The sequence below is a fragment of the Meleagris gallopavo genome, chromosome 2 (assembly GCF_905368555.1).
Source record: "Meleagris gallopavo chromosome 2, MGAL_WU_HG_1.1, whole genome shotgun sequence".
NCBI lineage: Eukaryota > Metazoa > Chordata > Aves > Galliformes > Phasianidae > Meleagris > Meleagris gallopavo.
The window spans coordinates 30,292,828-30,313,512 of NC_139405.1; the positions used below are offsets into that span (position 1 = coordinate 30,292,828).

The 20,685-nt window shown below is 51.3% G+C and overlaps 3 protein-coding genes across 6 annotated transcripts; 2 read left to right on the forward strand and 1 right to left on the reverse strand.

The window, feature by feature from the left end:
- Window positions 1-669: 669 nt before the first annotated feature.
- On the reverse strand, window positions 670-4,002 carry POLR1C (RNA polymerase I and III subunit C). 2 transcript variants are annotated; one of them, XM_085219509.1, is made up of 9 exons: window positions 3,872-4,002; window positions 3,727-3,798; window positions 3,550-3,657; window positions 3,332-3,464; window positions 2,659-2,778; window positions 2,287-2,439; window positions 2,002-2,151; window positions 1,351-1,467; window positions 670-983 (listed from the first exon to the last, which is right to left on the reverse strand). In XM_085219509.1, exons 1-9 carry the CDS (start codon window positions 3,938-3,940, stop codon window positions 865-867), a joined length of 1,041 nt encoding a protein of 346 aa, XP_085075635.1. In that variant the 5' UTR covers window positions 3,941-4,002; the 3' UTR covers window positions 670-864. The 2 variants fall into 2 exon arrangements, with proteins under 2 accessions (XP_085075635.1, XP_085075636.1); XM_085219510.1 differs by having other exon boundaries at window positions 973-1,115.
- A 23-nt stretch (window positions 4,003-4,025) lies between these two features.
- On the forward strand, window positions 4,026-8,974 carry YIPF3 (Yip1 domain family member 3). The gene is made up of 9 exons (XM_085219505.1): window positions 4,026-4,182; window positions 4,261-4,467; window positions 4,542-4,648; window positions 4,913-4,958; window positions 5,565-5,657; window positions 6,006-6,137; window positions 6,632-6,745; window positions 7,178-7,301; window positions 8,481-8,974. Exons 1-9 carry the CDS (start codon window positions 4,117-4,119, stop codon window positions 8,600-8,602), a joined length of 1,011 nt encoding a protein of 336 aa, XP_085075631.1. The 5' UTR covers window positions 4,026-4,116; the 3' UTR covers window positions 8,603-8,974.
- A 4,419-nt stretch (window positions 8,975-13,393) lies between these two features.
- Window positions 13,394-20,299, forward strand: LRRC73 (leucine rich repeat containing 73). Of its 3 annotated transcripts, none has more exons than XM_085219511.1 (6): window positions 13,395-14,009; window positions 14,440-14,600; window positions 15,396-15,518; window positions 16,586-16,686; window positions 17,245-17,428; window positions 17,602-19,023. In XM_085219511.1, exons 1-6 carry the CDS (start codon window positions 13,738-13,740, stop codon window positions 17,610-17,612), a joined length of 852 nt encoding a protein of 283 aa, XP_085075637.1. In that variant the 5' UTR covers window positions 13,395-13,737; the 3' UTR covers window positions 17,613-19,023. The 3 variants fall into 3 exon arrangements, with proteins under 3 accessions (XP_085075638.1, XP_085075637.1, XP_003203997.3); XM_003203949.5 differs by lacking the exon at window positions 17,602-19,023 and adding an exon at window positions 19,050-20,299 and having other exon boundaries at window positions 13,396-14,009; XM_085219512.1 differs by lacking the exons at window positions 15,396-15,518; window positions 17,602-19,023 and adding an exon at window positions 19,050-20,299 and having other exon boundaries at window positions 13,394-14,009.
- Window positions 20,300-20,685: the final 386 nt, after the last annotated feature.

Consider the following 20,685-nt stretch of genomic DNA (forward strand, 5'->3'; position numbering starts at 1 on the left):
CCACCCCAAGACCTATAACAACGCATATGGTATGAATAAATATATCACAGTGAAACAGGTAGAAAGTATGGTTTGCTACACTCGATCCTAGTGTTGTACTGAAGATTACCTTAAGTAACTGGAATGTACCATTGCTCACAGCCATGCTCTGACATTTTCAGCTTGCCCAGAGTCTTCCATCATAGTAGTGCTCACCCCGATGCTAACCTTGAATGTTATCCCAGGCTTCCCTTGGTAGAGACAGGCATTTAACTGACATTTGCTTTTTACCATACCTCAAAAAACTCAGTCACTGAAAGGGAGAAGAGCGTGGTGAAAACTAATGCCCGGAAAGGAATATTTTACCTTGAGATACATAAGAGGGACAATCAGTTTTTCTAAAGCATGTTTTTAAATCCCACCATTCCTCCTATACAAAGAAGCCCAGTACTATAAGACAGCAAAGGTACCACATAGCTAGTCTGAGACATCTTCAAAACAGACATACCCTGACAGTGACTTATTAACTTCTCATGGGCCTACTGCTAACAGATTTATTACACTGCCTTATTGGTCCTCTTCACACATGCCTGCAATCTAAAAAAAATACTACTCGGCTCAGACCTGCTGCCACTTTTTTTTTGTATGTTACAGTCTCACAGTTGTTAACTGCACAGAAGCAGACAGAGGTAAAAGAAAGCTTTTATTTCAGTGCATCTCCTCGCTGAGGCTCATCACACACAAAACAAGTTCAAAGAGATGGTCCCAGGGCTCTTAACAAATCCATCTCAAAACTTATGCCTAGAGCAGAAGAACCACTCCTGCAGGCCAGAGCAGCAAGCCCGAAACAGCAGCACAGGGTTCTGCTTCTTGGCTAGAGCCTGCTCACTCCATTGGCACCGTGTCCAGTTCATTCAGGAAACGCTGACACTTTCCCATCAGTATCTTGATGGCTTCAGTCACCAGCACATCTGGAGGCAAGATACCTGTCGACTCCACTGAAACTGCACAGAGATACAAGTCAGCACGGCCACTGCGCAGCTTCAGCCTGCAGCTGACTCCAGCCTGCAGCTTGCTCCAGCATTTGCCCCTCATCTTCCCTCATGCTGTACTTCTGGCAAGCCAGACCTTTGCAGCTGGAAAAAATAAGCCATCAAGAAGCACAAACACATCCTACCCCAAAGCTGTGCCAAACCACAATCTCAGTAGCTCCCCACAGGAATACAAACATAGGAAGATCAACAATGCCAGGGAAAAGTGATGCCAGGGAAAAGTGGGAGACTGATACCAAAGTACACATACTGGCCAGCCCCTGCTTGTTTGCACAAAGCAGAATAGGGCTCTCTGCTCTACAGAAAATGGGCTACTTACAGATGTAATGATTTCGCACTCTTGCTAGGCGCACAAGGTTTTTCAGACCCTCGTGTCGAAAGACTTCCCTGCTGAATGTGTCCAACCGTGCATTGGCTACTCTTGCCACTTTTTTTCCTAAAAGGAGAAAACAAAACAAGGTGGGCAGAGGCAGTAGATGGGTACCTCAGGGTCATAAAAGCCTCAAGCAGGAGAGGCATCAAAGCCTCATACAGAAGAATTACCACATCCCTAACACAGAACTCCAGCCTGGCAGAATTCATTTTCTTGAACAGTTCCAAGCCAAACACAAAGCCTGTATGTACTCCTGGGCAGGACACAAGTTGTCTCCATGCTTAGCTGCTACAAAAAGCAAGCTTGCTACCCAGACAGTTAAACAGTACCAAGGGGCTCTACAGATAGGCATGACACACCTAAGCATTTCGGAGAGATCTCAGTTCATCACTAAAAACATTTGTGTGTGACAGTTGCTCAGCCAATACAACCAGGCTCAAAATAGCACGAACTGTTGTTAATCAGCAAAGACAACGTCACAGTGTGGGTTTTTTTTTTCTCTAGAAGGTTTGGCTACCTTCTAGTCTCTATTGTCTCTACTCAGTCTCTGCTAACACTTGTTAGGAACAAAGCACTTTACAGATGGGAAGAAAGTACCCTTGATGTTCTGGATCTCAATGACTCCAGGGGAAAAGCACTTCTGTAACGTCTCAGCTGCCTCATCCTCAATAGGCTGCAGGAGAGTAATGTCAGGAAGCAGTCGATAACTAGCTGTGGCCACAGGAGAAAACTTGGCATGATCTTTACCTGCACAAAGTGTTAAGAATTAAGGGTGAGGGCAGGCCTCAGGGTCAACCCCATTCTCCACTGTTTCCCATCACAAAGCTGTGCTCAGGTGCAAGCACCAGCACAGCTGCTCCCAAGCTCAGACCCAGCACTCACCTATGCCTTTGACACAATGCATAAGCACATCTATTTCCTGCCCAGGTCGCAGCAGTGCTATAAGGATGTCATCATGGACAGGTCGGAAGTCAGCATCTGGAAAGAGGTCTGTCTGATTCCCCAAGGGCACCCATGTCATGTGCTTACTGTACACTGCCAAGAGAAGCCACAAACATCAGCCAGCTGCTGCCTCAGAAAACAGATTGCTGACCTATATAGGACTGGAAATGGCAAAAGTAAGCTGTGTATACTGTGAGGGAATTGGCTGTCTCTGCTCACAAGGCTAAATCCCAAGAGAGAGAAAGAAAAAAGTGAACAAGAGAAAAAACAAAAATCTGCATCTCTTTTAGGACAGGCAGAAAAAGTTCTCACCTTTGTGATTGAAATACAGTTCATTTGGGTCAGATGATTCCTTGGCTGCCTGAGGATTCCGGCTGCATTTTATTTTCAGCTGGAACTGCAGAGTATCAATTTCCGTCCCCTCTTCATCTCCTGGAAAGGGCAAAACAGTATCTTTACGGAATTGCACTTCTGCTCTGTTGGAGCGTATCCAGAGGTGGGCACAAAAATGATCCAAGGGATGGAACATCTTTCCTACGAGGCTGGGCTGAAAGAGCTGGGGCTGTTCAGCCTGGAAAAGAGAAAGCTGCAGTGAGACCTGAAAGTGGCCTTTCAATACCTAAAGAAGGCAAGCAAGAAAGGGACAGGCTTTACAGCAGGGTCTGCTGTGATAGGACAAGGGGAAACGGGTTGAACCTTATAGAGGGTATATCTGCGTTAGATATAAAGTGAGAGCAGTGAAAGCGAGGGTGGTGAGGCATTCAAACAGGTTGCCCAGAGATGCAGTGGATGCCCTGTCTTTGGAGACTTTCAAAGCGAGGCTGGACAGCACTCTGAGCACCTGATCTAGCTGTAGGTGTCCCTGTTCACTGCAGGAGACTTGGACCAGATGGTCTTCAGGGGTCCCTTCATGATCCTATGGCATGACCCCGGCTCCTCGTTATGGGCTCCACCCTTACCCCGCTGCTTGACCCGAGACCCTCACCTTGGTTCCTGTACTCAAAGAGTCGAGGGTCGGCCCGGATGGGGATAAGGCCCAGGCGGTGCGCCAGGATCTCATCCTGCACGATGGATGTGTTGTTGTACACGAACACTTTCTCTACAGCCATCGTTGGCACCTCAGGAAGACAACAGACCAAGGCGGTAAGATGCCAACCACAGTACCCACACACGGACTATCCACCCGCACCGGCCCCGTGGTACCTCGGCGAGCAGGATGCGGCGGAAGGCGTTGGCGATGGCCGCGTCGATTCCCACCATGTCGAACTCCAGCACGCCGTCCTCCTCTCGCACCACGTCCACGCGGAACGCCTGCACGGGCCCCGCGCCGCGTCACACCGGAGCCGACCGCGGGGCCCCGCCGCCGCCGCCCTCACTCACCTCTTCGAAGCGCCGCTGGTCCCACGCGTCGTCGTAGCCGGGGTAGTTGCCGGGGAAGTCGGTGGTGTGGACCTGCGGGAGGCGCAGCCCGTGAGGGAGCGAGGGACGAGGCGGGAGCCGCCCCGCAGCCCGCCGCCCTACGCACGTTGCGGACGCCGAACTCGCCCAGCACCACGCGCTCCCGCATCTCGTCCGTGCTCCGCTTGGCCGCCATCGCCGCCGGAAGCGGGAGGGCCGGGCCCGCCCAGGCGCGGCCGCACCGCCCTGCCGCACACAAGATGGCGGCGCCGCCGGCACCCCTTCTCGCGAGATCCGGCGCGACGCCCGCGGAATCGTCACGTCCGCGTCCCCCTCCACCCCCGAGCTCGGCGGCTCGCAGGGCCGGGCGCTATGTCCGCGCCGGGCGGCGGCAGGAGCGGCCCCGCCGAGTGGGGCGGCTTTGAGGACAACGTGCAGGTGGGGCCGTCCCGCGCGGGCGCCGTGGCGGGGAGAGCGGGGCCCGGGCGGGCGCTGACGCTCTGTGCCCCGGAGCAGGGCGGCGGCTCCGCCGTCATCGACATGGAGAACATGGACGACACGTCGGGTTCCAGCTTCGAGGACATGGGCGAGATGCACCAGCGCATGAAGGAAGAGGAGGAGGAGGAGGCGGAGGGCGAGGCGGGGGCCGGCGGGGAGGAGGACGGCGAGTTCCTGGGCATGAAGGGGCTGCAGGGGCAGCTGGGGCGGCAGGTGGCCGACCAGGTGAGCGTGCTCCCGCCCCGCGGCCGCCCCCGCCGCCCCCGACCCCTCCGCTGCACGCGCCCTTCTCTCCACAGATGTGGCAGGTGGGGAAGAGGCAGGCCTCCAAGGCCTTCAGCCTCTACGCCAACATCGACATCCTGCGGCCCTACTTCGACGTGGAGCCCGTCCAAGTGCGCACCAGGTGGGCGGGACCCGCGGGGAACGTGCGGGGCTGGAACTGCCTGGCTGGCTGTCCCCCACAGTCGTGGGTTTGTGAATCCTTCCCGGCAAAGCTAGCCCCCGACGGCAGGGTTTCCTTCAGTTAGTTCGTGTAACCCTTTAAAAACGCTCTCTGTACCCCGCGAGTCACAGCAGGAAGCACTGGTGGTGGGTGTACGGGATCTGTTGCTTTTTGAAGCATCTTATTAACTCTCCTGATGGCGTTCCCTGCTTTGCTGTAATGCAGATTGCTGGAGTCCATGGTTCCCGTGAAGATGATCAATTTCCCACAGGTGAGTTCTCTCTCACTGAACCAGACCCCATGGCCTGAGTGACTGTTCAGCAGCGACCCTTCAAATTTAATTAGTCTGTGTTATTAAGAATCCAAGTTTGTTAGATGTTCACCTCCCTCAAAATATCGGTAAACCCTTTCCTAGGGTTGTTCCAAACCCTATTCTCACAGAATCGTAATCACAGAATATCCAAGTTGGAAGGGACTCACAAGGCTCACCAAGCCCAACTCTGGGCTCCACACAGCACCCCCAAAAATCAGACCATATGGCTGAGGCCATGTCTGGATGCTTCTTCAACTCCAGCAAGCTCGCTGCTGCAACCACTGCCCTGCGGAGCTGTGCCAGTGCTGCCTTTGTCCTTCTGCTACCTTTAAATGCTGGTACAGTTCTAGAACTCTAGATTTCACTTCACCCATTTCTGCATCCTGTTTAACACCACTCTGACTCATCACACAGCCTATTCTGTGTGGCTCCTGTCAGCAGTGGCCTTGCTGATGCTCCTCAGGTGATAAAACTCTCTTGAGATGCTCATTATGCCACTCAGGGTGGAGAACCTGGAAGACACGAGCACAAGCCAAACCTTCCCATCTCTCTCGTTACATGTAGAAGATCGCAGGTGAGCTTTATGGACCTCTCATGCTGGTCTTCACGCTGGTGGCCATCCTTTTGCATGGGATGAAGACCTCGGACACTATCATTGTACGGCGAGTCTCAGTGATTAATTTGCAGTTTGACCGGGTTTGGGATTGCCATAATGACACTGGAAAGGGAAAGGAAACCTCTTCCATGTCACAACAGCATCCTGATGAAAAGCAGATTTTATCTGAAGAAGAGCCTTTTGGTTTAGAGAGGGGAGGAAAGTTGCATCGGAAAGTCCTGATGCTCTGCTGCTGGGAGGGTTGGGGTGTAGGTCATGGGGCAAGCTGCCTGCTGTTAAGCCAGCTATTTGATTATATTATGAAAGCTCTGGGTACTCATTGCAGTGGAACTTATGTGCTGGCAGGCCATTTCTCTTGAGTTTTCTTCATACTGCTGCTTTCTCCACAGAGGGAAGGCACACTGATGGGCACAGCCATTGGCACCTGCTTTGGTTACTGGTTGGGAGTGTCCTCTTTCATCTATTTCCTGGCATATCTGTGTAATGCCCAAATCACGATGGTGCAGATGCTGTCGCTGTTGGTATGTACGGATGGGGCTGCCCCAGGATGGATGCTAGCTGTATGGTGTTCCAGAGGGAGGGTGACATGTGAGCTTTTCCTAGAAACATCTTTGTAAATTAGTGGTCCCAGGTGACCATAATCCTGTTGCACTGGGAAAACTTGGAAATCCAGGATGCTCTTTGGACCTGACCTGTCCCAGACAAAGATGGCAGTAATCAGCTGTTTCTGCTTGCAAGTTTCCCACTTAGGGAGATTCCCATTTTTCAGGGATCAGAGGCTTTTTCCTTCTGTTTCCTAGATTGTTGCAATCTCTGACAATTATGTGAATCCTTCACACAGATTGGCTGGCTGTGAACTGCTGTTAAAACTGTTGTGCCATTTGACATTTTAGCACAGAGCATGGGATTTGTGAAGCACTGCCTTGCTAAAACGTTGCAAGAGTAGGCTGCTCACTGCTCAATGAACCTTTGTGTGCAGGTGACAACTGTAACACGGATGTCTTTGTTTTATCAGGGCTATGGCCTTTTTGGACACTGCATCACTCTGCTTGTCACGTATAATATCCACTTCCATTCCCTCTTTTATATTTTCTGGTTAGTCGTTGGTGGACTCTCTACACTTCGAATGGTAAGTGACAGGCAGCCCAGAGAAGAGTGAAGTGTTTCTTGCTTTCTGTTCCTTGGGCCATGCAAGTGATTCCACAGCTGGGTAGGGTGCTTACAGAATAGCCTGATGCTTCTGTAATTTGGCTACTAGTGTGTGGCCTGCCTGACTGTCCTCACCCATTCTGACAGCTGCAGGAAGCATGCTGTCTTATATCCCCTGCTACTCCAGAGAGACTTGCTAGCCTTCTGAACACTTGGTGAAACTGGGCAAGATTCATCTACCCAAAACAAAGTCAGATTACTCAGAATTTCTTGGTGCCAACTGTGATAAAGGCTCTGAGTGGTGTTCCTACTGGCTCTCACTACTTAGCCCATCCTCCTCTGTGCTCCAGAATGCAGTGCCAGAGGCTGATGTTGCAGTTATCTAGTCTCTTAATCTCCACTTCTCTCCTAGGTTGCTGTGTTGGTGTCACGCACGGTGGGACATACCCAGCGGCTCATCCTGTGTGGAACTCTTGCTGCTCTGCATATGCTTTTCCTCCTCTATCTGCACTTTGCTTATCACAAGGTGGTAGAAGGTAAGCAAGGGAAACACAATGGCAGTGCCCCTTAGATGTGGGGGAGGAGGAGGTGGTGCTTTTTCCTTTCTCAGAGAGAAAGGATGGGCAGTTTGGAACTGACACAACTGGCATCTGGGCTAGTTCCATCCCCTAGAGTGACTAGCACTACCACTGTTAGCAGGAGATGTCAAAGCAGGTCAGCATGTTGATGTGGGGTAGTCTTTGTTCTCGTACTCAAGACAAGCTGCAAGCAGGCTTTATCTTTCCCCATAAGTCAAGTGTTAAAGCAGTGACTACTTTTCTTATGCAGTTGTCCAGTCCCTTCCTGAACCTTGCTAAAATCAGGCTGCTTTACTTTAATCAGGAAATATATCATTAAAGTCTTTCCTTCTTTACCTAACACCTTTATTATCTTAAGTTGTACAACAGACAGCAAAAGCTGCATCCAGTCAGTATTTTCTTTGTTTTGTTGTTTTTCTCTTAACAAACTATTAGTCTCCTTTAAAAAAAAATAAAATGAAATCTGCATAATTTTGGCATAGCGTCACAAGTCCTTTTAGAGCTAAATGCTGTTCTTTCCTGGCTCCCTATTCATGGCCAATATTCTCAGCCCTAATATGCAACTTCTCAGCAAATGAAATATGGGAGAATATACTCCAAGCAATTTTCTTCAAGGATCTCCAGGACTGATTATCAGTCTTGAGAGGGTAGTTGACAGGAAGTGGAGAACACTTCCATCAGCATGTGCACTTCCTGCCAAATATTGCATTGCAGTGATAAAAATTCCATATCGCACTTCCAACTGCAATTCCTGATATAAGCCTTTTAGGTATGTCTCTAGATGAAAGCAAACAGTCGGTCTAAGAGGAGGTTATGTGCTGGAGTGAAGTGGGCAACGTTGCCTTGGCAGAGGAGAGCCCCTAGCAGTCTTTGTTCAGGTCAAATGACAAGGGGCTGGATTTAGCACTCTCAAAGAGAAAAGATCTACACTGCCCTGCCCCAAGGATAAACTCTGATCTGAATGCTGTCGTCTCTGGATGGAGATGTTTTTTGCTTATTCTTGAGGGGCAAGATGTCTCCTCCCATTGCTTCCAAGTCCTGGGCTCTGCCACTCACTGCCAGATAGAAAAACAAGAAACACACCACCTGCTTCTGAACTAACTCTTGCCACTCTCCTCTTTCTCCTGTTTCCTGCAGGTATCCTGGACACACTGGAAGGACCCAACATGCCACCCTTTCAGAGAGTTGCCAGAGACATTCCAGTTGTTTCTAATGCCGTATTAAATACAACAGCCAAAGCCAATGCATTGACCCTGTAATTACACAGTCTCGGACTTGCTTCCTTCACTACTTTCAGGGCTGCATAGGGCTGTAGTAGCCCACTGCCTCTTAGGAAAAGAACGGAACAGCAGAGATAAGAGTTTTGTTTTGCCTTCCTGGACCTGTCCTTTGGGTTGCAGTTCTGCACAGCTGCGTGGACAGCACCTCCATGACTCAGGAGGACTACACTCTTCCACCCACCCAGATCTGGGCTGTCTTGAGTAGAGTGGCTCTATTGCCTGCATGTTTAGCTGGGATTTCCTAGCTCGGTTAGTACCTTACCCCTCTTTCTGCTTACTCATGTAACCCCAGGACTGTCTGCTCTGTTCCTGTCCTGAAGAGGGAAGAATTAAATTGATGTTGGTTTTGAATGGTGTCTTATGTTTGAGCCTACTTATGTAATGGGTGTTGTGGGGTCTCTATGCCGTGATTTATCTTGTCTAGACTCAAAGCATAACTCTTTGCACTTTTGTGCTGTTACATTTCCAAGTGTTTCAGGATAAATGACCTGTCTTGGGCAGCTTTTCCATAGCCCAAAAGGGACTTCAGTACACTGCAGATTTTTAAGAAACATGATATTTAACCATATTCTCTTCCTTGTCATATTCCAGATTGATGCCTCTCTTTCCATTTGGTCAAGTTGCTATCTCACCTCACTGCCCGTTCTCCTGTACATCAGAAATGTATCTGTCCCTGTGCTTTCACACCTTCTTTCTGTTTGTTTTATCGCCTTTCTGCCCGAGTTGCTCTGGGACAGCAGTTCTGACTGCAGTCAGCACATCTGTGAGCAGAGAGGCTCCACTAAGGATAGGGAAGTAAGTAGAACAGCTCAAGCTAGACTTACCTGTGCTGCAGTAGCTCACAATTGAATAGTTCAGCTGTACTCTTCCCTCATTGCTCTGAGTGTTGAGCTGTGGGCTGGTTTCCGGCTTTCAGTCTCCCTCCTGGAAGAAAGAGGGACACCTAAGAAGCTGACATTCATACTGGAGAGAAGACAAAAATTTAAAAAATCCTCTCTCAGTGTGGCTACAATCAGCACAAGGCAGGTAGCACGAAGAACTGTACTCCCCTTTGTTTTATTAGTGGGAGAAGATAGTACTGTCGAGATAAGATTCAAACTAAAGTCAAGGTATGATGAAAAAGAGGAAAACAGTGCCAGCTACTGCAGTCAGGCTGCTCATCACTTCAGTTACAACAATGTTACTGGACATGACTTGAGCATTTCAGTCACAGGCTTCCTTTCTACTGCTGCTTATTCCCAAGTTCATCACTTGTTTCCCTTCCAAGAGCACAAAGTTAATCTGCTAACACATTCTCTGACTCTCTCCCTCAGCTCCCAATTTGTTTTGGCTGAAGAACACAAGAACAAGTTGCTTGGGAGCATCAGCTACACTATTTGGGCCAGCAACCTCCATGTTACTTGGAGCAACTAAGCCACTTTCAGCACCTAGCATTTCCATTATTTCCAAACTTAAAAGAATTTATTTGTAACACTACAAGTCTGGCACTCCCCTCACTATAACTCCATGGGAGGTTAGTTTCTAATTTTCTGACTTCTGCTTCTTGCCCTGGAGCATAGAATGAGTCTGTTTTTCTTGGTGAAAACTTTTCAAGTACAGGCATGGGGAAAGGAAAGGAGAAAGAGATGACTGCCACTAGAAAAATTCCAGACAAGAAGAAAAACAGGGACAAAATAACAACACTGATCTGTGGGGATCATTGAGAAGACCTGTGCTCCCTTTCTATGCCCTGCTATTTAGCTAGGTCAGAACGACAAAGCTGCACCTGTGTTTTCACTCAAAGCACAGGAGACAGATGACAAGAGTAATGACAAACCACTCTCTCATACTGTGGGACTTGCTCTGCTCCAGTTCCTCAGACCCAGGTCATTCTCCGTGCAGCAGCTGGAGCTTGAAACATTTTCTACTACCAGAACTTTGGTGCTCTGCTGAGAGATTCAGACTTTCTCCTTTTGCTGACAGAGGGGGACACACTTTTGCAGAGAAACTGCATGTGTGCTGCAGTCCCTTAGAGCAGGCTGAGCACACTGCCTTAGTCAGGTCCCTGTGGGAGGGCAGGTCAGTCTTACACAAGTCCTCTAGTTATCAGCACAAGCCTTACATCCCCATCATGCCAGACACTTTCCACCTTTAATGCCTTTGTTTCCTGCCACGGCTTTTGCAGGAAATCTAAAGTAAGTGTCTCCCTCCTCCCCTGAAGCAAATCTGAAGTAATTCCTCACACTTGCGGCTGCTGAGGAAGGGTAATGCTACAAGAACTGTGTAAGCCCTTTTAATTAAAGCTGAAATAAATATGAGGCTGTCGCATTAGAAAGAGAAAGGTAAAACATCGAAGCATGCTATGGTCTCCTCTGCAGTACCTGGGAGACCAACCCTTCTTACAATCCATTGCTGTTGCACTTGGTGTAACCTTAGTTATGTTATGGGTTACAGGTATGCTGTTTGTTCTCCCATTTGTCTTCCTCCCTACGTCTAGTCTCACTCTAGCTGCTCATCACCTGCTGTTCTTCCCTGTTTATATGTTAGCCATTAGTGGCATCAATCTAGGGGGTCAGCTCTCATCTTCCATGTCCCAGCAGGAAAACAATAAATCACCTTCCTCATACCTGCTGGGTAACTGCACATGACAAGGAAGTAATACCTAGCTCTTGACAAAATACCACTGCCAAGTTTGCCTCCGCAAAGCCCTTGGTGAGGCTTAGTGAGACAAGCTTTGAACCACTTGCTTCTTTACCACTAATCCCAATGTATCTGAGCATAAAGAAAGGTAGGATATTCATCTTCCTGATGTACTCTTGCACCTGACTACAGGCACTGAAGATGCCATCACTAGGGCTTCAAAGGCAGGCTGATGCCCTAAGCAGTGCTTCAAGGCTGCTGCTGCTGTCAACTGAAGTGGGACGTGTCCCAGGGGCTCTCTTCCAAATGCCTCTCTAATAACAGCCTGCTGAAGGAAACACGGGTGAATTAGTGCCTGGAGGTGATTGTCAAGTGAAACTAAGTGCAGTCTTCCACTCAACCTGTGCTGATCAGCAGCTGTTACTTAGGCAGACCACTATGACATTCACTCTGTACCACCTATAGTCCTGCAATATACAGGATTGTCTTCTTACTTGAACCATTTAATGGCTTCAGAGATCAGGAACTCCTTTTTTGAAAACTATCACCGGCACTGCACTGCTGGATGCAGACAGCTGCTGTTCACATCCCAGAACAGATATACTGCCAGGTTGTGGTTCACTCCTCGTGCAGCCTGCAGATGCAGTTCCAAGCCTGAGCACCCACATGCAACGGGAAATGCAACGTGCATGGTGATGCCTACATTTGGCTGCAGTCAAAGCCTTAGAGTTGACATCAGAGTTGACATCAGAGACCCTTGGTCTCATCTAGGACATAGTATGCAGGTAATGGCTCAGGTGACCTGCTTCTCCATTTCACAGGGGAAAAACTGCTTAACAACCCCCTCCATATTCTGTTTTTCCCTTCCTCTCTCATGGCACGGCCTGCAAGCAAAGCAGAGGAGCCTGCGTTTGTCCCTTAGTTACCCAGTGGACTGGAATTAACACTTGAGTCTTGCCATATACAGCAGCTAGGCTTTCTCCTTAACAGATTAGCTATGTGCAGAAAGCTGCCTACTTATGTGGTTTAACCTAATTTCCACATCACTGGCTTCCTTTTTCAGCTCACTGAAGTTGAAACAACAGAGGCCCTGCTTCATATTTCTTTCCAAATACAGCATTACAAGAAGGTGGAAAAGAGCAATTCCCTGATCTATACCAGAAAATTAAAAGGGCATCACAAACATCCCTCACATCTCTCATCAGGTTGTGTGCTGCAGAGGTGAGCAAACCCACGGCACTTCCCCAACCCCTTCACACTTTCCAGCTACCTCCTTGCACCAGGCAGGGAACATGACATGGGGCAGGTCTGCTCCCTTACCATGAGCCTGAGGCACGCTGCTGCCGCCTGAGGAGATGTCCTTCCCCCCAGCCCCCTCCTTCCAGGCTGTACCCCAGCACACATCATTCCCTGCTACAGGAAGAAAACCACTCCAAGGATGATAGATGCCCTCATTTCTTCTGCTGCTTCTGTGCACCCAGCTGTGGCCCAGAACCCTTCACATGCTGCCCTACTTCTATGAGAGAAAATTATGTTAAATTAATCCACCAGGAGCTCCTCGCAACCCCAGCAATACCACCTCTGCTGTGTGCAGGCTTCCACACCTTCATGCCATGATGCAATCAGCTGTGGAAGATGGCATTTCACCCTTTTTGCCATAGTTATTTTTGTCAGCTCAACCCCAGGTTTTGACCCTAGGCCACCCACCCCACATGAGCTCATTCCAGCAGAAGCCAACAGAACTCCAACCCCGCCTTGTACCCAAGGGACAACAACGAGCCTCGAGCCCTATCTTCCACCGCGCTCTCCAAACATACGATGTGCTGTGAACCTACACAGAAAATCCCTTGGCCCCGACCCGCCTGCTGCACACCGCCACACACGGCTCACACTGACCTGCACACCGCTGTGCCACACGTGCCGGGACCAAGACTAAGGATCAGTGGGTTTCAGCAGATAAAGCCAACGGGCGGTTACTGCCCAGTCCGGGGCACACCACGGCTCACTGGCCCACTCTCGGGGACTTCGCCCGCACTCCCTCTTCTCAGCAACAGAGGACGGCAGACGCTCGTCGCGTGCCTCGAGTGGCGGCGGGGTACAAAATGGCGGCGTGACCGGCGGGGCGGGACGGGGCCGCTCTGCGTGGGGCGGGAGGAGGGAGGAGGCGGAGCAGCCCCGCAGGTGCGGGCGGGGCGGGGCGGGAGCTGCCGGCCTCGGCTGGAGCGGCGGGTCGGCACGGCGCGTTCCCTCTCCGGCCCCGCTCCGGATCAGCCCACGCCGATGGCTCCCTCGGGCCCCGCCGCCAGCTGCGGGGAGCGGGGCGGCCCGGCGGCCGCCGGTAAGGCTGCGCGGTGACGCCCCCGGGGCCGCGGTGGGCCGGGCCGGCAGCGCCCGGTGGCGGCGGCGTTGGCGCTCGCCCCGGCCCGCAGCGCGCAGCGCGGCTCCCTCTCGGCGCCGCGGGCTAGGCGGGCTGCGGCTCCCCGAGCGGGCGGAAGATGCTGCCGGGGTCCATCCAGATCTCCGGGGAGACGCTGTCGGGCGCGGAGATCCGGGACATCTGCGAGAGCCTGCGGGAGAACTCGGTGCGGCTGCTGTCGCTGCGCGGCTGCCAGCTCTCGGAGCGCGACTTCGGGCACGTCTGCCGCGGGGTGGCCGAGTCCCGCTCCCTGGCGCAGCTCAATCTCAACCTGGGCATCGTCTCCAACATCAACCGCGTCAAGCAGCTGGCCGAGGCCCTGAAGACCAACCGCTCCGTCCAGTCCCTCTTGTGAGTAGCGGGGAAGCGGCGGGCGCCCAGCAGGGTCTGCCCAGCCTGGTGGGGACAGAGGCTCCCAGCCAGCCCCGGCGCGAGGAGAAATGTCCTTGACGTTGCAGACACCAATCCATTGCCCTTCACTGGGCCTGGAAACCTAACTCTGCTCCCATCTGGTTGGCGTGGTTTTGTTTGTCTCCCCAAACCTGGGTGGCCCCGGTGCTGGGAAGGACCTCCCTGAGCCCTGCCAGGTCCTCCGCTGCCCTTCAATCCTGCTGGGAGAGGAATGCCTCTGCAGCTGCCGGCTGAGCCCCTCTGCAGGGCCTTCCTAGCACGTTTTCCTAATCTGACGTTAGGATCTGTCATCCTCCTCTACTTCTCCCTCCCCGTGGCGTTAGCTAGCCCCTGGGCTTCCTCCGTGGTGATTTCCCTTTTACCTTTGCAGTCTCCATGGGAGTCCCCTGACGGATGCAGGATTGGCTCTCCTCAACCCTGCACTCTCCATCCATCCCTCGCTGGTAGCTCTGGATCTGGGAGACTGCATGCTGGGTGATGAAGGCATCAACCTCATCTGTGGACTCCTGCCGCCTGACGGGGCTAAGTCTGGTAAGCACGAGGGCTGTGGGCTGCATGGAAGCCAGTGGAGCTTTACATGGAGCAGATGGACACAGCCAAAATCCTCAGCACTGGGAGAGGCAGGCTCTGTAGTTTGGGCTGAGGGACTTATTTTCCCAACTCATGTAAAGCAGAAAAACCAAGTGATAGAGGAGCAGTTCCCATGGGCTTTCTGCTATCATTTGTCCTGCAAGGCCGCTTGTTGCTCAGGGACCAACAGGTTGCTTCTGGTTCATGACAGGAGTGCTTGATACTGAAGGAGGGAACAACTTGGGTTTTTCATTTATTATTTCACACTAGCTTGTTGATAATCACCACAGATATATACGTGGTGTGCTCCTCACCCCACTCTTGGCTTTACTGTCAGCACCCAGAAATTATCCCTACATGTGGGTGCACACATGGAGTATATAGATGGTCAGAGCCTCAGGCTCAGATCTTTACAGAGGATGATCTGCAGAGCTCTGAGGCCTCACTCAAAAGGGGAACTATCATGTAGTGGGTAAAACCACCCCTCTCCCTGGCATTCAGAGTGATTTCGACCTCTTCTCCCAGACTTTTACCTGCCCATGTTCACAGTGTCACTGATTCTGTTATCTGTTTGTCACCACTCCTGGGTGTAGGCTGTCCCTGTGATCCTCGCTGACCTGTCACCTCATGCCACCTACTCCAAACTCTTTAGTCTGTTGGAGTACAGGAGACACATCTCCTGGTTAGCTGAACTCATTCCATTCTGACTGCTCTGGTGACCCTCAGATTCTGGATTGGCTTCTCCCTCCTCTCCAGGCCTCAAGGAGCTGACACTGAGTGCCAACCCAGGTGTCACGAGCAAAGGCTGGGGCCGCCTGGCCATCGCTGTGGCTCACAGCTCCCAGCTCCGAGTGCTGAACTTGGACTACAACCCCCTGGGTAAGCTGGGGACCAAGGGATACTGTGCTCCCACCTGTCTGTGTTTGTGCTATTTGCTTTGGTGGGTGGCTGGGAACCCAGCTGTTGATGGGCAGCAGAGTGTCACCAGCAGGACAGGGCAGCTTGTTGCACTATCTTGCCTGGCCCCCAGCAGAGAGCTCACCCTGCTGGGTGCCCACAGCAGTAAGGAAGCCAGACCTGCTGATCAGTGTAATGTGGCCATGAGACCTGCTGAAGGAGCAGAAAGGAGCTAGTGGCCTGCCTGCATCTGTCATGTTTGACCCTTCATTTCTTCCCTGTACCTGAAGCCCCAGGGCCCAACATCAGTGTGGCAGAGGCCCTAAAGCCCCTGCTCCTCCCTTCTCTTTTCCGTGGAGCAGGGGGAAGGAGGAGAGCCTGGCATGGGTTGCCATAGAAACCAAGTCTCTCCAGCTCTACTGTGAGGTGGTGAGGAGGAGACCAGGCCATGCCTCCCTAACCCAGGCATGGGCTGGGCACTTCCCACCTCACCAGACCCTGTCAGACAGGTCACCCTCCAGAACAGCAAAGACCCCAGGGTGTTACCTTGTGTCAGCCTGGTTTTCCTCAGGAGAGGATGTGTCACAGTCCTGTGTCCCCAGGAAATGCCAAGAGAATGCCCTGGGGTCTCTTTCATTCACTGGCATTGATCTCTAATGCTCCTGGTTCTGCTGCACCCACACCAGAAGGCTCCCCCCCTTTCCAACGTGACAGCCCATTAGCTGGCACAGACCTCAGCCACACTCTAACTTTCCCTTAGGCTATTTCAGGTCCTTATTGTGAGTCTGAGATCCTTTTCAGGGAAGGTGAAAGGTCCTCGCAGCCTTGAGTAGGAAGGAGATGTGGGCAGATGCAGTTCCTTGGGGAATAAAATCAATTTCCCTCAGTTAACAACTTTCTTTTTTCCTGAGGTAGCCAAGACTTGGAAGTTGTCCAACGGCAGAAATTTACAGAGGGTGTTTCCATGACAGCCCCAACCTCACAAGAGCAGGGCTTGTATATGAGTAAAGGTAGGCACTGCTCACAGCCCTGGTTTGCTTCTCCTATAGGTGACCAGGTAGCTGGGATGCTTGCTGTTGCTGTGGCCTCCAGTCGAACCCTTGAAGTTTTGGATTTGGAGGGAACAGGACTCACCAACCAATCAGCCCAGGTAAGGAAACCTGTTGCTCTTACATCGTCATTGCAGTCTAAAGGACATAGGTACTGACCATCTATATAGGGGCAGAACACCTTCCTTCCTTTCCACTTAGAAATGTTGCTGCTGCTTTCCCCTGTCCTATTACATTCAGCCACAGGAGGAGCTCAGAAGCCATAGCTCCAGCCCTAGGACTCTTTTGCCTCCTTCAGCAGGGAAAAGTCACACAGCTATTTGGTGGATTTGTAGTGGAGGATCAGAGCTAAAGCACTGTGTATAGATGGGGACAAAGTGTGGTAGCATAGGCTTTCCCCTGAGAGATGGGACTTAGCTGGGTATGTGGGAGCAACAGGGTGTAGAGCAGTCCCCTTCTCTTTGGACAGAGCAAGAATATCTAGGCTCAGCTCTTCCCACGAGAAGTCCTCAGGCTCTTAGAAAGCCTGGCAAAAGGAGGTCAAAGCCAAGGGATGGTGGAGATAAAAAGAGGAGGGCTGGAGTTTGCAGGGAGATGGTGCTGAAAATCTTGCTGTTGAACCTAGCTGCTGTTTATGCTTCTTATCTCTCTCTGCTCAGACCTTACTAGACATGGTAGAGAATTACCCCACTGCACTACGGACACTCATCCTGTCAGAGAATAACATCAGTCCTGAGCTGCAGCAGCAGATCTCTGACCTGCTCTCAGAGGGTGAGGAAGAAGAGGAAACGGAAGCTCGTGAAGTCACAGCCAGGGAGAAGAACCCCTGGATCTGCCAGAACAGTAAGAGCTCTGGGGCCTGGCATGGTGGGGTTGGCAGAAAGGAATAGGGGTGCCTGGGGTGTTTCCTAGTGCCACTTCTCTCTCAGAGTGGGGTTGGTTAGTAGTATCTCTCCCTTACCCCCTTGTGAGCTGGAATCCAGACAGCCTCCAACTATGACCTTCATGTTTAATAGTGTTGGGCTGAGCCATGCTTGGAAAAGGAACTTCCAAGGACAATGCGGCTGCTGCAGAGAGTAGGAACAGTATCTCAAAAGCGTTTTTCCTGATGCTGCAGGAATAAAATCTTTGCCCAAAGTCTTAAAACCAAGGGCAGGAACATTAAAATCTCAGGGGTCTTTGCCAGATATCCTAGCCAAAACTCATGTCATTCCTCACTGCTTCCAGAACTGGCACAGGATCCTGTCCCTGTGGCCTAAGCTTGTGAGAGTTTAGCCAGGTGCCACAGCCCGTCTGTACAGTGGCTTGTAATATAGGTACATAAAGGAAATACCAATAGGCTGTTGTGTGTGTGTGTACATAATATTGTACGTTATCATATCTACATTATGATCATGTTGGTTTGTTAGATTTTTTCTTTTTTTTTTTCTTTTTCCTCCTCCCCATTCTACTAGCAGATTAGCAGGCAAGCATAACCACTCTCAGGACATCTGGTTCTTCAGTTGTTAGAGCCATAAATCTCTTTTGCTGGCAGCTCTGATCACTTTTGGGACCCAGTTTTTAAGTAACAGACTCTCCACAGCAATTTTGAATGTGTAGGATCTGGATCCAAAGCATGTGGGCACTAAACATCTCCCCCGACACAACCAGAAAAAACAGTTTTTCTTGCTGTTTGTGAAGTATTTTTGACGAGAAACTGGTACTCTACTGGTTTCTGACCTGGTGTGCATGCCCATCCTTTTGCATCAGCGTCACTTGGCCTGGGAAGAGTTGCCAAACTCCTGGCTGGGGCTCCATACCACTGCAAGGCCAGAGAGCTGTCCTCACCTTCCTGGAGCCAGGCTGAGGAGGGCTGCACAAACCCTGTGTTCATGCAACACAGCAAGTCAGGATTTCCAGACCTCTGCTGCCACAAAACGTCTGCTTGCCTGCTGCCTTCCTGGGAAGGCTGTGCCACCACCCTAGGTGGGTTCAGTCTGTGGGCTGCCTGCCAGCTCATCCCTGCTGAACACTGGCTTTAGAGCTGAAAAGATTCTATTCATCACATGCAGGTTTAAAGGGGAAGAGCTGACTAAACACACAGCTGAGTGAGCAAGACCAGTAACTGCATGTATGCGTCAGGAAGGTGCAGGAGGGTTAGACAGATGTTCCTGACAGCCAAGTACCCCAGGCTGCTGGGACACAACAAATACAAGTGCTCACCCTGGTCTCCTGCAGCAGTCTTTACCTTCTTACCTTTTCCCTGCCCAGGTATCTCATAACAATGACCCCCACCCTGCCAACCCCTGCCCTGTTAGCTGCGTGACCTGGGCAGGCCTAGCTCCTACTTAATCCCCAAATCCTCTCAGCATTTTGCTTCCATCCTGCAGGACTGCAGTTCTTCATCCTCACCTCTGGATCTGGAGAGCAGCTCCATGTCCTCCCACAGCCCCAAAAGCTCACTGTTTTCTCCCTCTCACTGCAGATCCCAGCTCCCAGATGGTCTTGATGACGTCAGGCCTCGGTGACAGCCTCTTAGCAGAAACAGAAATGTAGCTGGGCTACTCTGCCTGCTTCTGCCAAGTAGAGTGCTGCACGCATGGCACGCCGGGGGGCACACACCCATCAGCTCCTTGCCTCCGGTGAACTGCCCCTGGGTTCTCCTCATGCATTTCATGTCCTGTTGATGCTCCCTTGACTCTCTGAGTACTGGAGCCCGGTCCGAGTGAACCTCTACACATCTATGTCGTCACACGCCCCGTCGGCTGCTTGTGATTGTCCGGTTGCTGCATGTGTTACTCACACTGCCCTGCCTCTCCCCATGCCTGGCTGCACCCTGCAGGATGCAGGCTGTATTTATTCAGATGTGTATAAGAGATGGTCTTTCTATTGCTTGTTCTGCTGTCACAATCAGAGTTTTATAAAGGTCACAGATGTGGCACTGCTCACAGCTGCCTCAGCCCTTCTGCTCCTGCTACATCAAGGTAATTATGCTGCCAGAAATAGTGCTAAAAACGTGCATTTCGCTTCTCGCAGGTACAGGTGGGGGCATAGCACGAGCGGCAGGTGGCAGCACCGCCCAGGGCCGGGCTCCTCGCTCCCTGCTGCTCTGCCCCAGTGAGTACCAGCCTGCTGCAGGTGCTACTCACGGCTCGCAGGACGGGGACAAGGGACAGAGAGGCACACTGCCACCCAGGGGTGAGTTTCTGCTGAAGCTGGGTGGCAGCTTTAGGCTATCAGACACGGGCTTCTGCAGTAGAGTATGAGGTGCTGGCAGACTCCTTCACGAGTCAAACAAGCCCAGTCAGCCCCTCGTGGAATGCACAAGCTCCTCCTGAAGCACAAGATCCCAGCTGCAAGAGGGTGGTTCTGCAAGGGTGAAGGATACCAGCTTCCCTCCTCCCTTTGTTGCACAGGGAGCAGAGCTCCCTTAGAGGAGATGCCTGCCTGGTCTTGCAGTGAAGTCCAGCATAGTCCTGTTTGCTCTCCTCCAGGCCTTTGCTTCTGTTGGAAGTGAGGGCTGGAGCCTGTCTACAGGGTACAGGCTGCAGTGAAGGCTCCAACTAGTGCTCGTATGACAGCTTGCAGCCACGTGTCCCCTTCATTTGCTGAAGTGCAGTAAGGAAGAAGATTGTGTTTCATGACTGGCATTAAGTTGGAAGATTTAATTGTGGCAGCAGCTGCTGCTCAAGGGAACACAAAATAAAATCATTAATTATGGAGTCACAGAAACAAGATGCTTCCTGTGTCACTCCATCCACCTACACCAGAAGGTGCCCAGGATCTCCTCCTGTTGCCATGAAGATGGAGCTTGGGAAAGAGAGTATTACAAGGCAGACATCTGTGTAACATGTGAGATGGAGATTTCATTAGAGCCCCCTGCAACGTAGTTGCTCATGAAAACAAAACTCTTGGAAGTGTTGGTATTAGTAAACCACAGAAACTCTCACACAAAGAGGACTTCCTGTTTGAGTATCTTCTGTCAACTCCAAACCACTTTCCCCACACAAAGAAAACAAAAACCAATAACATTCATACACTAGAATTATAAAATTCCTCCAGGATAACCTATCTTGGTTTCTGAAAGGTGAACTGGCTCTTACTTGACTCCACTAGCTGGG